The sequence below is a fragment of the Eleginops maclovinus genome, chromosome 19 (assembly GCF_036324505.1).
Source record: "Eleginops maclovinus isolate JMC-PN-2008 ecotype Puerto Natales chromosome 19, JC_Emac_rtc_rv5, whole genome shotgun sequence".
In the NCBI taxonomy this organism is placed as follows: Eukaryota; Metazoa; Chordata; class Actinopteri; order Perciformes; family Eleginopidae; genus Eleginops; species Eleginops maclovinus.
The window spans coordinates 16,608,542-16,626,536 of NC_086367.1; the positions used below are offsets into that span (position 1 = coordinate 16,608,542).

At 43.0% G+C, this 17,995-nt stretch overlaps 1 protein-coding gene across 2 annotated transcripts in view; it reads left to right on the plus strand.

Annotated features, from left to right (window-relative positions):
• The window catches only part of aqr (aquarius intron-binding spliceosomal factor), a 45,414-nt gene that overhangs the window by 26,010 nt on the left and 1,409 nt on the right, over window positions 1-17,995 (plus strand). For both annotated transcript variants that reach the window (XM_063909007.1, XM_063909008.1), the window contains exons 27-34: window positions 657-866; window positions 3,447-3,584; window positions 3,700-3,771; window positions 4,533-4,720; window positions 4,839-5,010; window positions 8,118-8,288; window positions 13,466-13,551; window positions 16,945-17,119. In XM_063909007.1, coding sequence (XP_063765077.1) covers window positions 657-866; window positions 3,447-3,584; window positions 3,700-3,771; window positions 4,533-4,720; window positions 4,839-5,010; window positions 8,118-8,288; window positions 13,466-13,551; window positions 16,945-17,119 — 1,212 coding nt within the window. The remainder of the gene's footprint in view (window positions 1-656; window positions 867-3,446; window positions 3,585-3,699; window positions 3,772-4,532; window positions 4,721-4,838; window positions 5,011-8,117; window positions 8,289-13,465; window positions 13,552-16,944; window positions 17,120-17,995) is intronic.

Here is a 17,995-nt window from a genome sequence, read left to right on the forward strand (position 1 = left end):
GAGACTGGATTCTCAAGGTATCATGTTTGTTTTAGCTGTAGACACTGGCCAACAATCTGGATCTTTGACATTCGAAGATGTAAATGTCAAGAAGTTGTTAGAGTAGTGAATCAGTGATCATGAGCGGACTACTCGGTCAGTGATCAATGATTACCTTATGATAACACACATGTACTCATCCTAATAGTCCATAGACATATACTTAACATGTAATCAAGCTGATTCCTCTAGCAGACTCATTAATGTTATCCATAATGTTGTTTTTCAGTGGTATTTATAGAAATAGGCTACCCGCTGTTTGGTTGAAACTGGGTTATTAGTTGCTCAGCAGGGGCTCCTCAGTACAAGTGAGGCTATCTGTTCTCGTTTGTTTATTTTCTTTTGCTATGGTCAACTAATTAAAGGGAAAATATAGACTGAGCACAGCCTTGCAGAACACTCGCTGTGTTCTCATTCGACATTTAGGCAGACATCAGACTCAGTCTCATGCACGCAAAAAGCTTGGTTCTATTGAAAAGACATGTATTAACATATAGAAACCAAAAAAAAAAGAGGATGTGTGGAGTCTTTAGCAAACAGTAATCACAGATTATTACACTGGGCTCGGCCTCTCAACATTCATAGGATAACGTGTGTGCTTTGTCTACCCATTACAGGTGATATCTCGCTGGGAAGAGTACATGAGCAAAGTCAGGCCGAAGCAGAGCAAGGAAATGGAGGTGCAACCTGTGGCGGCAAACTTTCCCTTTCACAAGTACTTCTCCAACGCCCCCCAGCCTGTATTCAAGGGTCGCTCATACGAAGAGGACATGGACATCGCAGAGGGCTGCTACCGCCACATCAAGAAAATATTCACCCAGCTGGAGGTAGGAACACACGGTTAACTAGTCCCCTCACTGCTGAGCAACACCCAGTGGGATGTAAGGAGGTTACCTCAGTGTGATACTGCACTACAGCAACAAATAGCATGCAGAGACGCACACATTATCTAAGGTAAACACAGATTTGTCTTTCCTTCTTCAAACACACACACACTTTGGCTGATGGTACTCGGACTATTTACCATCTGTGTGTCCAGGTGTTGCACAAACTCTCGTCTACAAATAAAAGTGCCTTCCCGTCCACCACAGTGACATGTTGCTGAAGGTTAGAAGTGGTTAGCCATCACACCTCCCTTTGCTTGCTTCCCTATAAGATACTAAACATTACTTGTACTGTTTAATTGTTGAGACGATTGCTGACCCCGTTAAAAAGATAAGCGTAACAACAAAGTGAGGAAGGCAATTACTGCTTATCTTCTTTTTACTCTCCCTGTCACTCTTTACCACACTCTTACAAACACACAGCTGAATGTGTTATTCTTCCCTCTCAGCCCATCCAGTGTTTTCTACAGGGATAACAATAACATTTCAGATTTATGGGAACACCAAGAAGGTCTCGGAAAAGCAATAAAGAAGTTATTGGCTGGAGGTAATATCCCAACACGTGTGGCGACCTTGATTTATCTGGCTGGCCTCTGTATCACTGCATCACAGCACCTCTCCCTCCTCCCGCAGCCTCACCCTTGCTGCAGTGAAATCTTTACACCCATTAAGAGGAACTGCTGTCCGTGGCACAGGGTAGACAAAGCAACATTCTGCTGAATTCGCTTGTCCGTCTGACTTTTCAAATGTAAAAGCACTTTTGAATAAGCTGTCTTAAAAACGTGCTCGACAGATAGACAGCGACGCGCTGTGCCTCCTGGGTTCCTCCCGTATAAACGTCTCAGGTTTCCTGCAGACCCACCACATCTTTACTGCTATTTACTCTTTTTTCCCCTCTCTGCCCCCGCTTCTCAGTTTCAGTGAAACCTTCCCATCTTGATTTCACCCTTCAACCACTCTGGAGCCATGGGGGTTAAAAATAGATCTCATCAATATTGCATGTTTTGATCGGTTTAATATTAATGCTGAAATAGTAACACATCAAATATTTATACCCCAGGGCTGTCCGGGTCCACTTCTTCCCAACCTCTCTGCCTTCCATACCTCTACACAGCTAGTGTGGCAATCGGAAGAAAGCACACGTTTACCTATATTCCCCTTTCTTAGTGCGGTGGTATTGGCCCTCTGAAGAGAACGTATTCAGATTATTCATTTTTTTAACGAGCCTTGCATTTTTCATTCCAGTGTAAGGTCTGTAAGACAATCTGTGCTAAAGTGCTCCTCAAGTTGCCATTATTGAGCAGCTAACTACACCCAGTATACCCTCCCCGGGCAGCCCTGTGGCTTGCTGACCTCTGTTGCACTGCACCATGGGAAAAGAGACTGTGTTTTTAATGAGGATAGAACACAGAGGGATTTTGTTAACTGTGTATTGGTTTCAAGGTTTCAAGGTTTCAAGGTTTTATTTGTCATATGCACAGCAGATACAGCGTATATGTTGGCAATGAAAATCTTATGTCGCGTGCTCCTCCAACAACTCAACATACATGGTGCGGTATTGAATGAAATGGCTAGCAACTTGCCCATCATTTTAACGATGACCGGTATCAAAAGTAAAGGTGATTTGAGCTATTGGACTCAGACACAGTTTCATTCCACATACGTTTATCAGAATGATAAACGCATGTGCCTCCATAACCCAAAACATCTGGTTGCATCTTACAATTTGTTTGATTTATTATCTTAATAGTTATCACTTCAACAGTATTTAATTGGACTTCACTGTACAATATTTCACCTTACATTCTGTTCGTATATTTCATTTATTTTATTATACATGTTGATAGAATCCTGCATTACTTTCAACATTCCCGGCATGATTTGGCTTATTGTATTTATTTATTGTATGTATATAACTTCATCATCACATATATAACCTGCACTATTTTCTCTAATTTACCCTACTCTGTTTAATTTTGCACTATTTTTATTTATCTTCTTATTTTGTCTTATGTCCTCTATATAATATGTTGGCATTGTTGGAGGAGCTCAGGACCTAAGATTTTCATTGCCATAACTACACTGTAGCTACTGTTCATATTACAATAAAAACCCTTGAACCTTAATCAGAGTTCTAAGGTTAATCGCTCATTTTTATAAAGCCAACTTTTTTTGAATGTACGTAGACACAACAAGGTATTGGTGTTGCTTCTGAATATTGAACTCTGTGTTTTCTTTTAGAGGTGGGATTATTTCACCCTAGATAATCACCGTATCCATCATCTTTGATAGTATTCATCCATCAATTTGTCAGAAGGCCATTTAAGTTTCCCCTCACAACCCCACTATAAAAACATGAAAGCAAAACTTTATTCACAGACGGATGAACACACATTTATTCAAGTCTAAGATGGATAAGTGATTCTTAGAGGTCAGAAAAGTTGCTGCTTTTGTTTTATTGTTTTTGTTTTTCCCAAATATTTCTGTATGCCGTCGTTGACTCTTCTCTTGTCTGTCCTATAGGAGTTTAGGGCCTTTGAGCTTTTGAGAAGTGGACTCGACCGCTCCAAGTATCTGCTCGTGAAGGAAGCCAAAATCATTGCGATGACCTGTACACATGCTGCCCTCAAACGTCATGACCTTGTAGAGCTGGGATTTAAGGTATGCTCTATAATTAAGTAAAGAATATAACCTGGTTAAGATTGCATTTACTGCACTAACATTATGTGTCGTTGGTTTAAGTCTTGGTTGAAACTGCTGATTCTTTTTTTAATAGTATGACAATATCCTGATGGAAGAAGCTGCTCAGATTCTGGAGATCGAGACCTTCATCCCCCTCCTGTTACAGGTAAATGTCCCGATTCTTAAAACATTAGTGTATAATTTTAAGCTGTTAATCCTGTCTTTTAGAAAAACTGCAGTCATGCCTTACCAGAAAAAATCACTTCCAGGCCTAAGCACTGTCAAAAGTTCTGACATCAAGCCTAGTTTAATCCTTAACTCGGGACTGCCTTCTACCACCTGACGTTCTCTGTTAAGGTCTGACTGATGGCCTACGAGCACAGTAATGGTTGCTTGTCTTTGGTAGTTGTGCCTAATTGTCCGAGATAGTGCTAATGTCTGTTTACAGATGAGATCATTAAGCACATCAGCCAATCCAACAACCTCGCCAGAGTTCCTCACTTTATCTCTCTACTCTAGTGAGTCACAGTCCGAGCCTTCTGCCAGATGTACATCACAGCAGAACTGTTTATTCCTCGTCCTCCCTTCCCCTTTCTTTGTCCAGACATTCAACCCTTATCAGGGATTTGAGAGATTGAATCAACCCTTGACGTGCAGTGGTTGATATATCATATGCGTCTGAGGTCAAGCTGCAAATAAACTATATTTAATTGGCCAAATCTGGAAACATGACGTAGACATGAGTAAAAAAAACTGTACAAGCCCTTCATGCGTCACTGACCACTTCTCATCTTGTTGTCTGATTGCATGTGCACTTCATAATTTCGTTAAGTCATTACAAACCAGAACTTACACTGAAAGACTGGCCAAAAATTGGAAGAAACATTACTAAGTCTGGACTCCTCTTTTCCGTCTTCCCCTCTACAGAACCCAGAGGATGGCTACAGCCGACTGAAGCGCTGGATTATGATTGGAGACCACCATCAGCTTCCCCCTGTTATCAAGAACATGGCCTTCCAGAAGTACTCCAACATGGAGCAGTCTCTCTTCACACGGTTTGTGCGCCTCGGAGTGCCCACCATCGATCTGGATGCACAGGGCCGAGCTCGAGCAAGGTGGGTCTCCATGGCGGGACACAAAGCTGGAGGAAGTTTGACCAAATGTCTCATTAAGGGTTAACGGTCATCACAGAAAACAGCAGCATGACTTAATGTGTTTCTTTGTGTCCTACAGCCTGTGCAACCTGTACAACTGGCGCTACAAACAACTGGGGAACCTGCCTCATGTCCAGCTGCAGCCTGAGTTCCAGGTGCCCAACCCCGGACTCACCTTCGACTTCCAGCTTGTGAACGTGGAGGACTTCAATGGGGTGGGAGAATCGGAGCCCAACCCTTACTTCTACCAGGTCAGTAGTAGTGCACAATAAGTAAACAAATAAACACACACCACAACTGTGACGGGGAATGCCTTCCTGTACTCGACTAGACTCTAGCAACACATTCACTACCATGTGTTGCGTATGGTAAAATGATTTGCTGCAGAAAGCATGCCTGGATACCAACGGCGCAAAGCAAGCTTGTGTGGCAACCAGAAGGCGTGTCAATTTGAGCTGTGTGTATAACCAAGAAAAGGGGGACTAATGATAATCCATGCTGTAAAACAATATTTTCACAAAAATATTTCAAAAACAGTCATGCGATACTAAGAGTATAAATGTGTTATGCTTTAAATAACTTGCTGCTCCAGTATTTAGTATATTGGTAGCAAAGGTATGTACACGATGTAAAAACAGCAAAAATAGTTTCCCAGCACAGTTTTATACTCTCTTTTACACAGATCTACACTCACCCACACTTAGTTTCACCAGAGCAGAGATCCACATTCTGCCCTAACCTCCTTTTCCTCTGAATCGCTTGTTGTACAGCATTTCATTCATTTTAAAATTTAAATGGTTTAGCTGCCGGTTCATATGTTATATTCATAACCCTGCTTAGTCTGCAGTGAGCCCTGCCTGCCCAGCACAGACTAGTGGGTATGTCTTTCACACCAGGAGCCAGATTGTGTTTCAGTATGACATTGCTGTGTGGGCGGAAGGCAGGGTTGATAGGGGGTTAGTTAAAAAAAAAGAAAGAAAAATCTTTACTGGCACAGGAGATCAAATGTAACAGCAAAAGTATTTAGTACTTTATTTCACGTTACTGGATTGGTAGGAGTTCTGAATTCCTTTCAGTACAGGAATGAAACTAAAAGCAGCATATTTGTTGGAGAAACCTGATAAGTGAGACACTGATTTGTTTAAAGCCTCAGTGAAGATCTCTCAGTGCTTCATGAATATTACCGCAGCTCAACACTGTGCCTGCTCATGTTTCTGAAGCTTCCTATTGTTCTTAAATCCAGACCATGTGCACTTCTCGAGGCATCAGGTCACATGGACCTCAACTCCATTTGCCTGTTGCCATTTTAAGGCCCCTCAAGGGAATTAACTGTATCACTCACTATGTCTTATGTGCACACACACGCATGCACACGCACACACACCAAAACACGCATGCATGCACTTTCCTAGGAACCAGAAGGGATAAATTGGACTCTAGAGAAGCAATTGTATCCAGTGTATGCTGAATGCCTGTCACAGCTGAACAAACACTGCCACAAGCCTGCTTTGCACTTCCACAGGAACTGCACATCCATCGTATACACACACACACACACACACACACACACGTGCGTGCACTCAGACAGTCCAAAGGTCTGTTCCTGTTTCTTCGCCTCATTTGTCAGAGCACTCAGCGTATTGAGTCTCAGCCCATTATTAGTGCTTCCCAAGTCGTCAAATGGCTCATAAAGGGTAAGATGCTTATCTAAATCCACATCTTCTGTTGTTAGAAAAATTGCTCTTCTCCGCCACTAGGCTGTTAGGCTTTTCTGCTTCACACGCTACATTTTAAATTACATAAGTGCAAAAAGCAGTGTTAGCTCACAGGTAGATTTATCTTCTTACTACCTCTAATGCGTTTGTACCACCATTTGCAATCCTCTCCCCCCTTCTGTTTCTGTCCCTGTTTCATCCCCTTCCATCCTCTCCAGTCCTCATGTAGCCTCGGGCCATTGGCTTAAACTCCGCTGGGTTTGGTTGGCATGACCTTGTTGTTATGGTTAACGAGTTCTCTGGAGTGTTGGGGCATTAGATCACATTTATGTTAAATATGCACATATGGTAGGCAAGGCTGGAAATGCCAACCACGTGCCTACATAGATACCACTCCTCGTGTGTGTCTCTCTGACTATGTTTTAATGGATTAAGATGCAGAACTCAAATTGGTTGTTTTCAGCCACAATCAGGACCCTAAACATCGAATAGTAGATTTTTTACTTTCTTGATATGATGTTATTAAACTTTAGAGTTTGTGCCATTTGGAGACAGGTAACCGGGGAAGAAGAACAAAGGCTGTCACTGTTTTTGATGTTTTGACTCCAGTGCAGCTGGATCAGGAACTGTTGATGGAGCTGCATACATTATTATCAAAGATGTGAGGCTGCAGTCCAGGCCTAATTGAAACCGGATGAATAATGCATACTGTTGGCTTCTTTCTTCTCCTTTTTTGGTCACATTTGAAGGGCAGAGTGTAGCCTTGAAGCCAGGATAGGATGCACATGCCGAGGAATTTGTTGATCGTAAGAGGGCCGAATGATGCATGCAACACTGGCCTTTACATTAAGTCCCAGTTAGAGGACAAGGTCTTGTGTTGTTGTCCTCGGGCCTGGACATTTGGTGTCATGTTTAGGACAATGTGTTTTTTTATTTTCATGTGTTTGAATATATATATTTGCTCCTGGTGGAATGTCTTTGTACTGAAACTGAAAACAACTAGCCCTAATCTTTAGTTTTTCCTCGTTAAACTGTAGATGATTTTGCATTGGTGTTATTTAACGATGTCATTCTGCCGTTGATTGACTAATGGAACTTTTGGTGATCCAAACTTTCTCGCTGAAAAAGCTATCAGCTGCTCCTCTTTTTATAAATATCAAAGCCACAGTAGAAATACGCTATTTGACGTCCTCGCTTCTGTGCAGGGGATCCTTAAATTGGGACATTTTGTCTCAGCCTGGTTTGTGGCGGTGTGCAGCATCGTCTGATGCAATTAATTCCAACCCAAATCAGATAGTTACTCTGGCATGCATGAATGAGTGGGCTTTAATCCGCCGAAAAAGTTAAACATTTAATAGACGAGGGAAGGGCTAGAGCAGGATGTGAAAGTAGAAGGAAATGAGAACAGCGAGGTGTCCAACACAGCAGACAGCCCTGACTGTGCTGATTGGGAAAGACAGACTAATGCATTTCGATAATTCCAAGTACTTCACAACAAAATTACCACATTGATAGACAATAGCTTCTCAAAGCCAATTTCCCAAACGCATATTTTTTCCTTTCTTTCTTGTGTTAAATACTGTATGGGTAAACTATGATAATTGAATCATACCCTCTCCCTTTTCTCTATCCTCCCTGTGTAGAACCTTGCGGAGGCGGAGTACAGCGTCGCTCTGTTCATGTACATGCGTCTGTTGGGCTACCCTGCTGACCGCATCAGCATCCTCACCACCTACAACGGACAGAAGCACCTGATCAGAGACGTCATCAACCAGCGCTGCGCCGGCAACCCCTTCTTCAGTCAGCCTAACAAGGTAAGGACGGACCTGCACCACAGTGCACACAGCTGCTTCCGCTGATTGTATAATTATTATTATAAAGCAGATATTAGTAGAAATATGTCTTTATTACATTTATATTAAATTAGAGAAATGGATGCAATTCTGAGAACTGAAACTTGGGAATGCATCATCTTGTTGTATAACAGATTTCTTATGGTAATTCATTAAAGAGTAGTCGATAAGGAGATGAAACCTTAAGCAAAATGGTCTGTTAATGTAAAATAAAACAAGTGTCCCATAATTTAAAAAAAACTACTAATAATAATTCTTTGTAGCAAAATTACCACACTTTAAACTCCGAATCAATCCCTGTTATATTCAGTCTCCTGACAGTATTTTCTCTGACTGTTCTCTTAAAAGACACAGGCTTTAATACTAATCAACATATATGTCCAGAGCTCTGAATCATCAAGCACTTCTCCAATTTTTCAATTATTCAAGATTCAAGGGATTAAATGTCATATGTGCATAAGCTACAGTGTAGAAATGTAGTTATTCAAGTAGAATTAAACAAAGTGGCAATTGTGTCTAAGTCAATCAAGCTACGTGTGAAATATTGACATTTACTTGTCTCATGTAGCCTTCCTACACTGAAGAACATGAACTGTACACACTCCTGGTATCACTTGAGGCTGACACATTTCATCTCTCCTGTCAAGAAGCAATCCACGGTCCCAACAGACATGTGTTCACCTCATGTATAGTATGTAAAGGACTGAGGCTGGTTTACGAGGTACATGCGTGACACACATGCCCATGCACACGGTGTTTTCACACCTTCAGATGTCAGCTGATATCAATGCAAAAACCTCTGTTTCGCTGAGAGAGAACTTAACAGCTCTCAATTCTCACAAGGCTTTAGCTGTTGCACCTCCCTGTGCTTTCAGTGTGGCATACAGTACCTTCTTTGCTTAAGTGGATCTGCGTGATACTTGCAGGGAATTAATAAACAGCTCATGGAGGTTCTTGGTTCTCTTTTCCCTGTTGCAGGCAAAGCAAAAAGTCTGTTGTTTTTTTTTACTGTGGCCTTCATTGTCCCGCTCAATCAAATCATGAGACCATCACGACTGCTGCAGGTCATGAGACCCAAGAGGAGCACTTTGTGCACTCTGTCCCCAACTGTTTACATAGCAACTGACTGCATACCTCTGTAAGTGTGTGTGTGTGTGTGTGTGTGTGTGTGTGTGTGTGTGTGTGTGTGTGTGTGTGTGTGTGTGTGTGTGTGTGTGTGTGTGTGTGTGTGTGTGTGTGTGTGTGTGTGTGTGTGTGTGTGTGTGTGTGTGTGTGTGTGTGTGTGTGTGTGTGTGTGTGTGTGTGTGTGTGTGTGTGTGTGTGTGTGTGTGTGTACTTTGAAAGTGGGGGTTTGCTTCTTGCCGTGTTCATCCCTGAAGAATACTGTTATATTGTGTTCAGCCCACAGTGTGTGTGTCCCCCCTACTCCTCTTATTCTTCCTTCTCTATTTCCTTCCTCTACAGTGTGTTAAGTCAGCAGCCCGCTGGCACACCTTCCCAGCCGTTTTCTGTTTGTACTGCTAAATGCTTTCCCCCGCTAGCCTTAGGATATGTTTTGCTTTTCACTTTATTCTTCTTCCCTGCCCACATTCTCTCACCTTCCTTTGGTGTCTCTTTTTCAGGCCTTTCACACACTTTATATCACAAGCTATTTGGGCATGCCAGAGGAAGTTGTGAGATCCGAGTGCAAATGGCACATCACCAGTCAGTTGGGGTGTTAGGGTACCATAGTGGCAGCGGATTAACAATTATGTTGTTCAAATATTTTCATATGTTTTCTGCAAGGAAGGAGTTTTTCCCCGCTGTCCAATGAAATTCCAGCAAATTGAGTCAACAAAAAATGTAGCCTAGGCATCATCCACACAGGAAAAACACTCACAGAGCGACACGTATAAACTCCAATCCGAGAATTTATTTTTAAACAAATCAAAAATCTGTTTAAAATCAAATTGGGACTTCAGGAATTTAAATCAAATTAATTGTCAAATGCCCCTCGTCACAAATACGTATTGTTATTGGGTTCATTTAATATAGTTTTTTTCTAGTGCAGTCTATCGGGCAATAAGCTATTTCTGACTTTAATGGAAGGATTATTTATTGTTGTTTTCCTTTGGATTTGCTGACAAAATCTAAAGGAATCGGCCTTATCCTTTCACATATGAAGGCAGAAGCACAAACTGCAGATTGTTACTGTTTAGTAATTGTCTAACAAGCAGGCAGGAAGTGGATCCCTCTTATGTCTTTGTGTGCGCAGTGCTTTGTACCACCTGCAGGGTGGGAGCCTTTTATCTCCTGGTGTTGTGTCTGTATTTTCTGCTGTGCTACACATCCTAGTTGCTTTGTCTTCAAGTATATTCCCCCATTCTGACAGCTAGCCAGAGATTGTGCTTGGTCATGTTAAAAGTCCTGCAATGTTTAGAAATAAACTGTCATTCATTGTGCTCATGGCCTTAGTCAGTATGCCATCCTTGTAATAAAGTGACAGGAGTGACAGGCTGTTAGATTTGCTGAAAAGAAAGATAGCCAGAGAGGGAGGGAGATAAAAAAGAAAGAGGGGCTCTTGTGGGAAAATGCTGAGCTGCAGAAAGGTCATGGCGCAGAGTGCTGGGTCCGCAGTGTGTCTGAGAATGTGTCATAATAGCTCAAATCGAGCAAATGTCAACAGCCATCCCACTTCCCCTTTACTGCGATGACTCAAATTAGTTTGAAAAGCAGAGAAAGGACAGTTAGCACCAGTCGCATACTCAACATCTAATAAACACTCGCCAAAGCTGTCTGCTGTTTCCAAAACACAACTGTTTGCTGCGTATCTGTGCATCTTTCATTGTTTTTTAAAGTTTACTATATGATTCTTGTGGATAAGGTCAATTTGAGATCCACTGTTTGTTTATTCAAGTCACATTCATTACACGTCATGGCAGCTTTTCTTACCACACAAATCTCAGCCCAAACCTTACCGCCAAGTAGTTTTTCAGCAATTGAGATCAAGTTATGTTGAAAGCACTGAGTCGTGGAGATATTAATTAGAAGGGACGAGGGTGCATGTTGAACCTTCAGTTCCACCTTCTACCCCCCCTCCCTTCATTAATATACATGACTGCTGACATTTTCTCCACCCCTCCTGTGGGATTCCTTCATTTCTTGAGAGCTGAAGTTTCTTCAAACATAGGAAAGAAAATATGTCTGTGTGACCAGAACCAGGATATCTTAATCAGATATGTTATGATAAAACACTTCTTCCTGACATGTCCCATCATGCTTTTGAGACGGAAATTGAGTCCTGAGATGTAGAAATGGGAATTACACTTCCAAGAAAGAGTGAAAATTGTGATAATCTGCCAGCCTGACTTCTGCACATTCCAGGGCGTAATTGCCATGAATAAGAGATGGCAGGGTGGATAGAGTAAAAAGAGAGGAGAGATTCGTGCTTGACCATTAGCTTCAATAAGAAGTAGTCAAATGGCTTCTACTAGCAACAAACTGTGTGTCTCAGTGTGTATTCTGTGTGTTGCTGTGCTTCCTTGTGTCCTCAGATATGCATGTGCCACAAAGACATGACCTCGGTAATACACTCCCTGGAAGATTTCTCATAAATAACTAAACACCATGCAAAATGCTACGCCTTGGGGAGATTCTCTATCTGGGCTTCTTTGTCAGTAGGTTCAGAATAACTCCCTTCCTTGAGCACCCCTACTCCAGTATTAAGTTGCCATGTTTTGATTAAAACTATGTCTTTATATCCCCCTTTAAGTCCACAATTATATCTTACCTCCACACACTGGACTGCTGTCTCTAGATACCACATTTGTGCATGCATGCGTGTGTACTGCGGCTGTTTGACTCTAACATTAAACATTTGACTGTACCATACAGCCCATGACGCCTCGTGCTATTGTAAAACCTGACATATTGTTGCCTCTGGTGCTGCACCTGTTCTACATAGCAACAGGGAGACATTTCGGTCTACTGCTTTTTCATCTCTTCCTATTTTACACGCACAGTTCCCCCCACACTTCCTTCCCGTTACCCAAAAGGGGTTTAGTAAAGAATCAAAAAGTTGCAATAGCTCATAACTGATGATTTATTCAGCATGATTCATATGCTGGTAGCTGTAGTGCTAGACCTGTGCGGCTTCTCCATGGTAGCTGGTGTCCTATTGATCCTCTCTCCAGGATGGATCTATAGAGGAAAGGCCAACCTCTTTCTTGTGGGCTTTGGATTCCGCAGTGTGTGGCCTACATAAGCGGCATAGCATCATTTTGGACTCATGTAAATAAGGAGGACCTGTTTTGTTTGTGTAACCATTATTGACTTCCAGTATTACTTTTATGAAGGTTTCAGGATAACATTATTGCTTCTTATTCGCCATCATCAAGTGGGATGAGATGCTGATTTTGAAAGTGTTTTCTCCCTTTTTGTATTTCAATTTCATTTTGGCTAAGGCAATACCCCTGGTGGGACTAAACATTGATCCTATGGGTTTGTTATGACCACCACTTAAAAATGAAAAACTGTTTGTTGTGCACAGATTTTTAAGACATGTAGTTGGTACTTTGTATGTGATGTGTTCAGTTTTACAGGAATGCTTCTCAGTTTCCTGGCTTCTTATTAAGATAACTAAGGTGTAGCAGCACTTGCTAAGTAAAAACACAGCTCTGTTCTTTATGTACGGGAATAAGAACGCGCCTCAGCAAAACAGGATTACCTGTGAATGAAAGAAAATTGGTTGACATGAGTTTCCTTTTGATTTGAAATATAAAAAAACCTCCCACAGAGAGCTTCTTCTCCTTTCTCTTCCTCCCTGGATAATCTCTCATCCTTCAGGCTGCATGGTCACAAGTACCTTGGCCCTGAGTCTCAGGGGCCCAGGTAAGAGGCTAGTGGTAGCAAATGCCCTCTAAGCCGCATTAGCCCCGCTAGCTGCCCATGTGGTCTGCAGCGATAACAAAAAAACACGGGCACCGCCACCATCATTCATTCAGCCCCAAAAAATGTACGAATAAGAAAGAGGGAAACATTTAAGGAGGAGTGCGATCTCCCTCAAAACATTTCAGCTAAATCCCTCCACCTACCCCGGCTTAGTTAGCATATCTTTAATATGTATGTTTAATCATGAATATGTTTGTGTGTCTGCGCAGGTGACAACAGTGGACAGGTTCCAGGGTCAGCAGAACGACTACATCATCCTCTCTCTGGTCCGCACCAAAGCTGTGGGACACCTCAGGTAATTACTTTGATAAAAGCCAAGCTGAAAAAAGTTGAGTAAACACCTTCAGCTGCTATTCTACTACATAAAAATACTTGTTTAATAAGTTCTACACCTTAGATACTCATCCTCCAGGGAAACAACACAGCAAAACGTCTCCGGAGACTGCTGCTCTCAGGATGCGTTCTGCTTTTGTCGTGTGTATCTATTGAATGAAGTTTGCTAAAGGACAAAAAGTAACACAGTGGCTGTCTTGGAGGTGTGTATGAGCCCAATTTGAGGCAGGGAGGATAAAGGACTTCGGGACAGGAGCATATCTCTGCAGCTGAATGCATTTTCTGTCCTATTTAAGAGAAGCTATTGTGCTATGATGATTGGGGTGAGAGTATCAAACAAAGGGCTCTGCTCTGATCAAAGGCATACCATATAATAGTCATTAAGAGGCAGGATGGTTAAACTGCAGCGGTAGGTTTTACGTCTTTTTGTCTCATGTCCCATTGCCATCCGCCCAGCTATACCCCCTTGCTGGCCTCTCTTAGTCTTCAGCTCCAGCTCCTTATCTCTCTGATTCCTCTTCTCTTCACTCCTGCCTCATTCCACTGGTTTGTAGTGAAATGGCCTTTCACTCTGCGGCTGCCACGACATCCTGATGAGCTCTTTGCGACTAATACGCTCCGTGTTTTAATACAAGACCATTGAGGCTCAACTCTTGCCACGCTGGCCTCTGGCTGTGACAGAAGCTGCTGTTGGAACTGCACCGCTCACAGCTTTATCCCAGCTGTGCCACCACTGCTCTCCCCCACCCTTACGCTGGACACTCTGCAAATTGGAACCCCAGCACGAATAATAAGCCATTCCTTTTGTAGCTAAATGCAAGCCTCCCCTATACACCTCACCCTTGAGCTTGGTCTCTTAGCTGGCAGATAAACCCTTAAAAACTGTGTTTTGCTCTTTCCTCATCGCGCAGATAAAGCAATGAATGGATGTAGCGGGGAAGGAGAAGTGCAGCGGGCCACAGACAGGGTAGTTTATCTTGCTGGCAGCGCCTGCGCTCCTCTCAGTATCATCTATTTGATCTTGTCTTACACTGCTCCCTGCTCTCAGACTCAGCCCACACAAAGAGTGGGAAGGTTGTCAAAGGCTGCCCCTTTAACAATGTGCTACAACTTCAGCACTATTGTATACCCCCATCACTGACGGATAACTACCTTTATATTATCCTGGGTGAGGGCTTCCATCTAGGACGTTCATCTTATAGGGTCTTTGTCAGCTTCTTACTATGAGAGATGAGCTGTTATTTTTCATGAAAATATTTGATGATAAAGTTGCGGTCAAGATTTTTTAGTGGTGCAGGAACGACTCCTAAAACCTGGAGGTGAGTTAGCATTTTACCACTTCCGGTTCCCTCATCTCAGAGTCAATGGGATTTCCTTAGGATTTTGCAAAATAGCTCGAAATAAGGTCTGTGGTTGACACCAATTTAAGAGACTGGTGACGTTTTGTTCTACGACATTAAAAACATCAGCAGACCTTATTTTATTTTACAATATTCCAAAAGCCTATGGAGAAATCACATTGCGTTTTTGTCGAGGGAACCCATGCGCAGCTTACTTTCGGGTCGGCCTGCAAAAATACGTCATCCCCGCACCACTCTATGGGTGGTTGTTTTATTAAAATACATTCAATCTAAACATCTGACTTCAGAGCATTTAAACTAAGAACGTGTTAACTCCCTTTCTCGTGCGCTCTGCTTTGACTTCATTCATATCTTCCCTGACCCTTCTGAATGGTCGCCTCGGTGATTAAAACAGCAGTGGTTCATGGGAAACTCCTGTGCTGTCCATTGTGTTTTTCCCCACACAGGGATCACTGTGGTTTACCGCTGAGTCCCACCTTACAACCCCCCTCCCTTCATCTGCCCCCATGGCAATCTGTTGCCGTGACAACCACAGGGGACGCAGCTGACCATATGACAAGCCGACCCCTTACTTTGTCAGGAGAGGCTTTCCTGCTGACACACACACACACACACACACATATATACAGAGCACACTCTCTGACAGGGAGAAGCAGATCCAGACACGCTCTGACATGCACACGCACACACGCAAACGGCATGCGTCCACTTTGCCCTGCCATGTCACGGCACAGGTGGGCGTCTCTCAGTAGTGCCATGTCCACAGGCCACAAGCTCCACCATTGGTTCCTCTCTTCTCCAGCTCCGTGCTCATTGGCTCGAGGTGGTGCAGATTGTCTCTGTGGAAATGTTGTGCTTTCTACTTTCATTTTGTAACATGTTTTAAAAGGGGCAACACTTTTACATACACCTACCGGCCTGCTGCACATTAACTCATAAACCCTCCGAGATGATTTCCATAAGCCCCCCTTCTGCATATTCATGGAACCCATCATGCATATTGCAGTATTAATCCTCTTAATCTCATGAAGTGCTCAGGTAGACATATTCCACATTTTTTGGCTGCGTTTCAACGTATGTGTATGTTGTGTGTTGGTAAGCCCAAATTCTTGTACATCAAACCGAAGACGGTATCAGCACAGCTGCTTGAATAAGCCACACACTTCCTCCCCCTCATAGGCTCTGCCTTTTTCTGTAGATTTTTTACAAGCTTTAGTCCCACAGATTTATAGGCCAGCTGGTGTATTTTTGCAAAGCTCCATGTGGTTGACCATCCAAACACCTAAATCACACAATAGGAAGATATTTAAGTGTGGATCTTATACATACAGTTTGAACTGTATCCCCTACATATTCGCTTCTATTTTGAGCGGATTTTTGTGTTTTTGAAATTGTCAAATAGCTTCTGCTACTGTTCCAACGAATATATCTTTAATTATAACAGACTAGAATATGTGGATGTGTGCTATGAATTAAAAGCATGATAATAGAATGTTTTTTTAGCTGTTACGCAAGAATCCAGTTGTATTTCTCCAAAATACATCAGGTACAACGTCTGAAGGCCATCACAGCAAGCCATGCTGCACTCCTTCATTTCTCTGGGAACTTTCTTAAGAATATATTTCTTTCTTCTACTGGGTGCAAGAAAAAGTGAGCTGTCTGCCCTCTGTAGTTCTCTCCCAGCTCTCCCTCTCTTTGTGTTTTGTCCATGCCGTTTGCCTTTCATTCCTCTCTTAGCCTCTACATCTGTCCCCCTTTCATATTGCTGCTTATCCTTCACTAAACCTCTTTCCTCCTACCCTACACTGATTTTCCCATTCCCTTTTATAATATTTACTTCACCCTTGAAATTTGATCCCTCTACTTGTTTTAGACTTTGCCCCCCACACATGACTTCATCTCCTCACAATTTCACACCTGCCTCCCACTTCTTTGATGTTTTTTCTCCCCTCTATCAAACCAATTTTAAACTTTTGTTCCCTATCACTCCACAGGGATGTGAGGCGTCTGGTGGTGGCCATGTCAAGAGCCAGGCTGGGTTTGTACATCTTCGCCCGGGTGTCATTGTTCCAAAACTGCTTCGAGCTGACTCCTGTCTTCAACCAGCTCACCGCCCGGCCCATGCAGCTCCAGATCCGGCCCAACGAATACTACAGCCAGGAACAGCCCGTATGTAGACACACACACACACACACACACACACACACACACACACACACACACAGTTTCTCAAAGCGCTTTCTTTTTGTACTCGCATTACATTTGGATGATATTCAAGAACTCAAGCCCATCATTTGCCAGCTTCCTCATAACTGTTGCGCTGTCCAAGCCCCTTGACTCTGCTAATCCGGCCTCTAGATTCTGAATGGCATCTTCGTTCCCTTTGTTCCTCGCTGGTGCTAAGTCTTACTGCAACTTCACCCATAGGCCCTGGACTGTTAACAGCATTCTGCAGGGGCCATCTGAAAGCATAGGAAGCACAAGCCTGGCTATAATTAACCCTCGAAGGTCAGAAGGCGAAAGCACTCTCCCAAATCCCGGCAGGCCAGCATGAGACGACTGTTGTCTGGTCACTGTGTCTCGCTGACTGGCGTGTGTGGCAACAGGGGCGTCTAAAATACCCCACAGCCTGTGACACTTTCACTGACTCCAGAGTGTTCGTCGCCGTGGGGGACAGCTCTTTTGGGCACACACATGCGGCCCCTGCTTAGCCCGTCTATCTGGAGTCAGTAACCCCTGCTGCTTACACGCAGATGCAGATTTAAAAGTCTGACTTTTGACTGATCAGAACTTTCACAGGCTACTCGACAGTGCTGATTCAGAGGCAGGAACAAAAAGAAAAAAGGATAACACTGCTGCTTAATGCTCCATATGGATATAGGCTTATTTACAGCACTGCTGAACAGTATCGGACAGGCCGTAAAGCCTAATGTTTAATCACGGGGAAACACATTAACAGCATGGTGTTTTTACAGTAATAAAACCACACACGGTTAAGTTTTACTGTACTGAAGCTCTGAGGGCCTCTGGGAGCATCAACCATGT